The following is a 9859-nucleotide window of genomic DNA, read 5'->3' on the forward strand; positions in this document are numbered from 1 at the left end:
CTTTGTGCTGGCTGCAGTCCTGCCTCCAGTGGGAGGTTGGACAAGATGACCTCCAGACTCCCTTCCAAGAAATGTTGTGTGATTCCTGGTTTTCCATCAGAACACAGGTTACTTCCAGTTAAGAACAAGCACAAGTAAAGGGCAGTGTCATGGCCTTAATTTGTGAAATAAAGTTATTTGGCACCAAAAAAATAATCTTTTATTAATATCAGCAAAACTGTATTAATCTGCATCTTAACATGATGAAATGATGCTGCTGCCATAAGCTCTATTTCTGGACACAGAGGTATGATCCCCTGGTCTGCTTCAGTCTGGGTTCTGCTCTGTAAAACTGCAGTATAAGGTGGTATTTCTCAAACACCTGGAATGAACAGGAAGCTGCATTTATTGAAAGCACCTAACGACAACAAATGGGATTTCCTTCTAGGACAGTCAAGTTGTTTTACAGATCTGTTACCCACTGAACGTGTTCCAATTAACTGTTAATTCATTTGCTCACCCTTAGTTCAGCCCCACAGGAGTGTCGGCAACCTTTCTTCAACACAAGTTCTGCCACTCTGGGAGTTCAACTGCTGCCATTCTCCTAAGTCTACCCAGATTTTTCATCTCAGCCACTCTGGGGAAACTCAATTGACAAACAGAAAAATGGTACCTTGAAACCATTTCCTCCTTTATCACACATTCCTCCTTTAAACTGGCCAGTATTTTTGACTTAACCCTTTAAGTTTCCCAAGCTGAAAAGATGTGCAGAATTCAATGCAAGTGACATGCCACAACTTTGACGCTAGTGACAAAAAAAATGACTGACACACCATTTGAAATTTTATCTTCCCTAAAGTAAAGAAACAAAGCAGACATAAGGGACTATGCAGATTAAATGCTAAAAAAAGCTAAGATAAAAAAAGACATATACAATCCACATCACGCCCAGCACAGATATTGTATGGAATATCCTCAGTCGATTTATAGCAACCTAGCTCATTATGCTCGAGTGAGCCACACAGATTTACTCCAGTCAAAGATTAAGCCCATTAGATCTATTTTCCATCTTTAAGATATCAGCTCAGACAATGATATAGCTCTCTGCCAAACAATCTTATGAATCCCATTTTATATAGCCTGTAGCATGTCATAGAATGATTTGCATTGGAAGGGACCTTAAAGATCATCTAGTTTAAACTCCCCTGGCCTTGAACACTGCCAGGGATGGGGCAGCCACAGCTTTTGTGGGCAATCTGTGCCAGGGCCTCACCACCCTCACAGGGAAGAACTTCCTCCTAATATCGAATCTAAATCTCCCCTCTGTCAGTTTAAAACCATTACCCCTTATCCTCTCAGTACATGCCTTTGTAAAAAGGCTATTCAGCTTATGTCAGCATCATCACATTAATCACAGCCATGGGCATTTGTCTAGCCCAGCTGCAGCAGCAAGAGGCTGAAACACGTACTGGCACAGTCAGACCAACACCACCATGGCATCACATGCACCTTGCCATCCTGGTTAGCTTCCTAGAGTTCTTACTGACACGCCACGGATCTTCCGAGAAGTTTCAGATTTTCATAACCAGCCTTCTTGTTTTGTGAGACAGAGCTACTGTTGCCTGTTTGCTTTCATTTGCTGGCTTTTCCTCCTCCTGAGCTAGTGCAGATAGTGCAGAGATCCTGCTTCAGAGCTGTCAGAGCATCAGAAAAAGCCCCAGTGCTCAGCACAAGGACTGAACCATCTGGCCATATCACTCACCTCCAAGCACTGTCATTACCTTAATCTCTGACTCAGAGCAGCTTTGGAGAATAGGGACCAGATCAACCCCAGCACTGACTGCGGGAGAAAACAGTAAGAGAGGAGATGCTGATCAAGGAGCAGGTAACAGTCCTACAGCCCTATGATCACACAGATGGATACCCTCTGCTTCTCCTCACTGAAAAATAGTCTCTTTCTGGAGAAACGAAGCAAGAAGGATCAAGCCCTTGGTTATCACAGGAATTAGAAGTCCTCATTACTTTGAGGGGAAGGATTTCACCCTGCTGCATATTACAGCACCCAAATTACATGCTTATCTTATAGTTCAGAAGGAAGTCTCAAAGCCTAAAGGCACACTGAAGACCCTGTCATCTTCCCCACTCTTGTTTTGAAAATGCAGCATTTCATAGGCTCTCTGTCAGACCCAAGTTCCTTTTCCTCTGTCAACATGACCAGAGTTCATCAAGAATCGCTCTGATAACAGACTTGTATAAGCTATACACTTTGGCCTCCGCCTGCCATTAACCCCTGCCAGGATGGCTGACATCAGTCTGTTTTAGTTCTGCCTCAAAATAACATGAAAAAGAAAGTACAGCCTTGCAGCAGCTGTACAATAGAAGTTCTGTACAGCACTTAAGCATCTCTAGTCCTTTTGTAACCTCCTATCACCTTTTGTAGTCTTTCAAAACCTGAAGCAATTTTTCAAACAAAAAAGAAAATAGTGCCTTTTGCATGAGGAAAATGAAAAGCAACTCAGTTTTCTGTGTAAAATACCAAAAATAAAACAATAATGTCAGTGAGTAGGGAAATGCCATTGGAAGTGACAGAAGAACAGCTCATCCACACTTTAATGGATGGGCACAAATATGCTGCTCCAGTAAAAAGAAGGAACAAATCCTGCTTGGGAGCATAAAGCAGAGTTGTTCTCCTGACTCTTATTTTACACTCACAACTAGAGTCAGTATTACTGTCTGATGGCCTACTCAAATGTGCAGGATGTTTTCAGCTGCTGAGGACAAAGAACTCACTGTGAGCACTCTCACAGTGGCTGCAGATATGGGCAAACACAGTGAACTCACACTGTGACATCCTGGTATTTGATGCTCCCAGCCTTTGGCCAAACTAAATGCATTAAAAATGGGATTTGTCTCTTACATGTTGTTGCCCCAAGTGAGCAGCGTGCAATGGTCTTGCAGGCCACCCACGTCTTGGATGAAGGATCACATGAATGCTTCTCTGTGTCAGCAGCAAATCTCACAACTGTTGAACACCACCACAGACATCTTCAAAGAGCCTCTGTCTCTGTAACTACTGCCTTGGAAAACATCAGCCTTCAGCTGAGTACCATGTCTCTAGGAAAGCCCTACAGATGCCTTGTCCAATATTCAGCCCTGACGTAATGGCTGAAAGACCAGGGAACTGTTTGGCTTGGTTTCCAGTTTATATCACAAGACCATTGTACATGTGGGTGTGCAACTTCCAGCTTTGAGTCAAAACTTATTGTGCCCCTCCCTCCCCAGCTCTCATAAAGGGCTTACAAAAGATGCTGTCCCATGCTGCCCCTGTTATTAAAGACTTTACAATGGACGATTCATCAAGCAATCTTTTCTTCTTTTGATTCAATTATGAAAGTCCATGACTTACATGACTGCACAGCATGTTCTTTCAACACCACTTCAATTAACCAATCTTGTTCTTGTTCCTCTCTTTTCTATACTACCTAAATTTTCCACATCCCAAATGGTACTTTGTTTGGACAATGTAAATAGTATCAGTAGTTTGAGTATAACCAGGCCACATTTGCAACAGTGTGACAGAAATTAAAGGTACAAAGTCAGTCATAATAAATCACACACAACAGGAGCTCTACACTAAGATTTAGTCTAAGCTCCTTCACAAAAAAAAAAGGGTAAATAATCCATCTTAGAAAGTCTTTCATGTCAAATTACAAACCAGTCAGTACCTACAAATGCTAAGAGGGCTAGTGAAAAAGGTAGACTCAGACGTACCTGGATTAAATGCTGTCTGAAGCTTCACCAAGCTCCCAGATGCTTGGTCTTGAGATGCTCCCACAGGTTTTGGAGTCCTGGTGGCAACTCTGCACTTCTTATCCTCCTATGATCTCAAAGTAGCTACAAAGTCAGTCCATAGCATTTGGCCAGTACAAGAGAGCTGGAACCAGCACACAGCAAAACTTTATCAAATTACTTAAATGGCTCAAATGTAACTGTAGTTTTGCCAGAGGGTAAAAGTCAAGATTGGCAATGGTGGCCCCATTCCTCATGACAGTAACAGGCAACACTTGCTATTATTTCTTTTCTTGGTTTCCAGTTCTTTCCTTTTCAACTAAGTTTATATCCATTACATCCCACATCCATAGCTGACCGGTTCAATCTGTTATACCCATTGCTTGGACCAGGAAGTACTGACTTTACATCACAGACCATAGCTTTTAATGAGAAAACAAGATGCAAGCAATTCTGCTCCCTAATCTGTCAAGCTTAGCTATTCTTATTAAGAAACCAAACCAAACCCACAAACATGTAGAAATTGGAAAATCTGTAAAACTGGAAAAAAAAAAAACCCAAAACATTTGCTTATGGCAGCTGAATAAGCTGCATCTCCTAGAAGTTTTAGAAGCACAGATATAAGGCAAGAGTATGGATATGTGCTTTTTATGTGACCCACAATTTTATTCACAGGGCTTCCCTCCCTTACCACACAGTCAGGAGATAATGCTTCTCAGCTATAAAAATGAAAGTTTCTCACAGGGACTTTAAATGTCCGTTATCAACCTATCAGAATTTTCTATATCATCTATATGCATTTGGCAAGTTATACTATTTCCATAATGATGCAATAGGAAAAGAATGGTCAGGATGTTCTTAAGACACAGAGGAACAAGAGATGCAATCTTGCATGAAATCCCTTTCATCCCTAGAAGTTACAAGGCATTCTCACTCCATCACTGTGCTTTTAACATCTCCAATCAGCATTTAACAGAACAACCATGCACAACTTTTATTTCTATTGCTCCATTCCAGGATGCCAGCAGAAAGCATGGGGAAATTGTGTGAACGTCCAGGAAGCAAGAGCATCTCTATTCAAGAGCCACTGAAGACTAGAGACAAAGTATGATAAACTTTAAAGCTCTAACAGGGTATTAAGTGCAACTCCACATGTGCTCCAAGTGGCTTTCTCCACCAGCTTTATATCAGGGCTCAACTCCTTACACACACACAGGGAAAAGAAAGCAAACAAAACCAAAAACATCCAAAACCAGTAAAATCCCACAACAACCCCAAAGGAAGAAAAAAAATCTATATAAATAATTAAGCCTGAAAAAAAGACCCAAAATAATAAAACACTTATTCAAATTAAAATCTTATAATACCAACCTTTATTCAAGACAGGCTGAAAAGAAATACTTACTAGTACTTCACTGACCCTGAAAATACAACTCAAAAATATCCTACTTAGCCATTATTAATCACTTTAAAATGAGCTGAATGAGCTCCAGCTTATTTCAAGTATGTATAAATTTAGAAGCAACAGAGAACCCTTTTATAATTTTGATATGTGTGCATATAGACACACATATTATAGATATAAGTCATGTATATATATATACATATTTTGCTGCCACCTTGTGAACAGTATCTGAATAAGGAGGCTTAGTTCATACACACCCAATTCTGCCATCTTCATTTACATTTACCTCAACTGACGTTAGCATTGATACCTTTTGCACAGGTACTTGATGTGACAAAGAATGGCTGACTCAGATGCTCAGTGAAGAAAACCTTAAAAGGCTGTATAAAATCCTCCACAGTTTCCATACACTTTTATGTCACATTTTATTGCCACAGTTTATTGCCATAATAGAAAATATAACTAAATTCTTTCTGATAAAAAAATTGCAGCTTTGCATCCAAGTTGTATAACTGTCTTCAAAACTGAATAAGCTGGTGTCTGTAAAACAAAGAATAAAAGATTAAATACATCTGATGAAGTATTATGTTTAACCACACTGCGGTAAGGAATAGTAAGCAAAACCCAAAACCCAAAACAAAGCAAAAGCACACAAAAAAACCCCACCAAAAGTTACCTGCGTTTGTTGTCTTATCTACCCCAGAGAAAACCAAATTAAAAACTACCAACTTTGCAAAATGTTTCCATTTCTCCACAAAGATAAGTCAAAAGGAGGGGAGAAATCACACATTCCTCATACAGTATTCAAAGCAGCACAGAATTTAGTTCAGCATCCCCCACTTCCTAACATGGTTGTGTTCATCTACCAAGATGATGCCTCAAGTTCCCAGCTGTACAGATAGCACTTATTAGCCTTATCCTCAAAAATATTTAATCTAAACATTAAAGTCAAAATTGTGCAGAGAACATCTCTCAAGAAAACACAATCACCTGAGCACTTGACATGAGTCCAACAGGTTCAGTTCTGCTCTAGAAAGCTGTAACATGCAGTGCTTTCTTATCTTTATCTTTGGGAAAGAGTATCAAGCTCCTTATTTTCTATTTCTCAAGTAACAAACTACACCACGGTCACTAGGTGAGGAAAACGAGACTATTACACCCGCATTCTTGATAAGAGTGCCAATTAGCAATTAGTTAACATTGTACTTACCGCTTCTGCATCGTGCTCAATCCCAATGTCATGGTGCTCCCGTTCATCATCCCGAAATTGCTTTATTATCTTTAAAAATAGCATTAATTAATAAATCTACTTCACAGAGAAGTCAAGGCAGCCAGAATACAAAACTATATGCTGTTGACCATTGCAGGCACCTGAGGCTCAGGTACCTCAAAAACTTCTCAAAGACCTGTATCTCCAGTCCAGCAAGAAGGGAATTATTTACAGCATTCCCCAAACCTAAAGATCTTTTAATATTCTCAAAAAAAAAAAAAAAGTCTGTAGAAACCTAGCTGCTGGTTTAATGTATCACTATCTTTTCCACTGTCTCAGGAAAATCTATACTTGTAGTAACTTGTTACAGTAGTTTCACACATACAAATAATTCTCACAATTAAGATAATGAAATTAAGGTCCCTGCCTTGCCAGGAGTTCTGTTATCTCCTGTTAAGCCAACAGGGCTTCTGTCCATTCTATCATACCCTAAATAACACTCTTTTTCCCGTTTTAATTTTCCAACTGGGCAAAAAAGGTTTAAAGAATTTTCCCTCAAGGTGCCTGCATCACTGTGATTAAGCTTAAAGTGCTCAGCATTTACAGACACCCAAGCACTGGCCCTACTCAACAGATGTGCATTGCTTTTGGTTTCATCACTGGTCCTCCTCATACTGTCACTGTGAATAACCCTCTGCTGCTTCGCTTTTTCTGTTTAGTTTGTGCCCTCTCAGTTTATAGCCTTTGTTTTCAGTGGCAGTATTTTAAGGGAAACGTGCACAAGGCTGTGCATGTCAGCAGAATCTGGGTACTATTTCTATAACAATAAGAGACTGTGGAGCAACCAGATTTGGCTACATGGTAAGCTATACACAACTGAACATACAAATAGTCAGCAAAGTTGGAAATGAACTTGTGGACCCTAAAGCAAACTCCTGCAAACAGCGCAAACGAGCTCAACGTGCTGCATGTGGAAACAGGTCAGTCTCCCACAAACACCCCAAAAGAATGAGGCCTAATTTGATACCTAAAATACTTAGGAAATAATTTTCTTGCAGAGCTTACAAGTATTAGCTCCTTACATGCTCTGAACAGTATATTCAAGGCTAGAATGTGAATGGGGTGATGGTCAACAGCTGGCTCAATATGAGACAACAGTGTGCCCTGGCAGCCAAGAGAGCAAACCACATCTGGCCTGCAGCAAACACAGCATGACAAGCTGCTCAAAAGAGGGGATTAACCTGCTGTGCTCAGTGTTGGTGTGGCCTCACCTCCAGTACTGTGTGAGGTTCTGGGCCTCATAGGTTAAGAAGGATGTCTGAGTGCATTCAGAGTTGGACAACAAAGCTGCTGAAAGGGCTGGAAGCCATGTCCTGTGAGGAGCAGCTACAGACTCTGGGCTGGTCTAGTTTGGAGAAAAGGAGGCTGAGGGCTGCTCTTCACAGCTGCCTGAAGAAGGGAAGTGAGGGAGGTGCTGAGCTCTTCTCCCTGGGATCGAGTGACAGGACACATGGGAACAGTTCAAAAGGGAGGTTCAGACTGGGCAGTAGGAAGCATTTCCTTACCAAGAGAGTGGTCAAACATTGGAACTGGCTTCCCAGAGATAGTCAATGCTCCAAGCCTGTCAGTGTTTAAGAGGCATTTGGACAATGCCTTTAATAACATGCTTTAGCTTTTGGTCAGCCCTGATTTGGTCAGGCAACTGGACTGGATGATCACCATATGACCCTTCCAACTGAAATATTCTATTCTAACTGTATAATCACAGCCATTACAAGCAAAATGTTACTACACAATCTTATTTTCTCCTTTTGTTTCCCCTCTAAACCCTTCTGCTCAACTAAAATTAAAGCATAGCTCCTCCAATAAAAGGGAAATGCTGAATTATTGAAACCATGTTGAAGTTAATCCAATATACATTTGAATTTTGGTGCTTGATAAATTTAATGCTGCTGAAGAATAAAACATCCCTTTAAAGTTTCTGTAGCCATCAGTATTCTAAGTGATAGAACAAAAAGAGAGCTACTGTAAACTCTATGAACATATTATTTTTAAAGACTAAAGTCACAAGAGATAACCTAACAAATTTGCTAAATTACTTTTTAAGTCATAGTTACATACCTGTAATAGTTCTTTGTACTTTTCTGGATCTTCTTCCACAAGCGTTCGGATCTGGTTATTGTAGTGATCTGATATACTCTCTTCCACTGCCACTGTGCAAGCCATTGCACCTTTCTTCCCAAGCAAAGCACTTCCAGCCCCTGTGATTGTGGTACCAAACATATGAGAACACTGAAACCTGAAGCAATGCAAACAATTTACACATTTGAGGACTTCACAAAACAAAAAGAGCAAGGCAAACTCACCTAAAACAAAACCTGCTATATTCCAAAAAGGCAGTAAGACAGTAGGTCGAACTCTGTATGCAACCATTAGCTCATTGAACTTTTTCAGGTGGTCTTTTTCTTGATTCCACATTTGCTGGAAAAGAACCAGATCACAGTAAAGTGTAAAACCAGGAAAGCTAAGCATTTCCAATAAAACTAATAAATACAAAGAAAACCAAAATGGCTCGGGCCACTTATACTTTGGTTGCAGAGGCAGCACTAATTACAAAGAGTTAATGGTTAAAAATGCCAGATGAGGATAGTTACAAAAAGACAACGTAAAACACATTTACAAAGTAAGTCTTAGTGACAACACTAAAGTAGCTGTAAGTACTGCACCTCCCTTATCAAGTAATCCCACCTCTCTTCACAAGCTGCATGTCTCAAAGTGTTTTGAAGATGGCTAGCTATCTTACTACAAAAAACTGCCACTTTTCAACTTCATCCATCCGTTGTTAACCAAATGCAAATTAAACACAAGCACAGCGATCGCTCTTAGCTCCACTAACCTGGATAATGGGTCCCACGCTCGATCTCCCCAGGACGGCCATCTGCCCCGCGTAGATGCGGTTTGCCCCGTACTCCCCCGCGTGGTCCACCCGGATGATGCGGTCTATGACGGGCCTGTTGATGCCCTCCAGGCGCACCCGCGTGCTGCAAAGCCGGAGGGACCCGCCGACGGCGGGCAGAACCCATCTGCCCCGGGGACCTGCCGGAGAGACAACGGTGACGGGAGCTCTGCTGGGCCAGGCCCCCGTCCGAGGCGGGCGCTGCTACCCGCGGGGCCGGGCAGCCTGAGGCGGCACCCCGACATGTTGGGGGGTGCTCGGTCAGGCGCCGGAGCCGAGCCCATACCCGCCCCGCAGCACAGGGGCCGGCACCTCCCCAGCGAGCGCCGTACAGCCGGGGCTGCCCCGGCAGCTGCCACCGCCATCCCGCTGACCTCCGGCGCATCGCAGCGCAGCGACGTCATCACCGCGGGCCGCTTCCCGCCCCCATTCCGCCCTATCACGATTCCCATTTGCTCCCCAGCACTGCCGCCCTGGACAGCAGAGCTGTCAGTCAGTGCTGGCGTCCCTGGCTGCCATG

General features: G+C 42.1%; 1 protein-coding gene across 1 annotated transcript; it reads right to left on the reverse strand.

The window, feature by feature from the left end:
- Positions 1 to 5118: 5118 nt before the first annotated feature.
- Positions 5119 to 9743, reverse strand: COQ7 (coenzyme Q7, hydroxylase). Its single transcript, XM_061367766.1, has 6 exons — positions 9626 to 9743; positions 9280 to 9479; positions 8750 to 8864; positions 8505 to 8644; positions 6384 to 6452; positions 5119 to 5713 (listed from the first exon to the last, which is right to left on the reverse strand). The coding sequence occupies exons 1-6, from the start codon at positions 9741 to 9743 to the stop codon at positions 5636 to 5638; spliced, it is 720 nt and encodes a 239-aa protein (XP_061223750.1). The 3' UTR covers positions 5119 to 5635.
- Between the last annotated feature and the right edge of the window lie 116 nt (positions 9744 to 9859).

This window comes from Neopsephotus bourkii, unplaced genomic scaffold (assembly GCF_033783945.1).
Source record: "Neopsephotus bourkii isolate Nb327-2 ecotype Australia unplaced genomic scaffold, CSIRO-AGI_Nbou_v1 NB_126, whole genome shotgun sequence".
NCBI lineage: Eukaryota > Metazoa > Chordata > Aves > Psittaciformes > Psittacidae > Neopsephotus > Neopsephotus bourkii.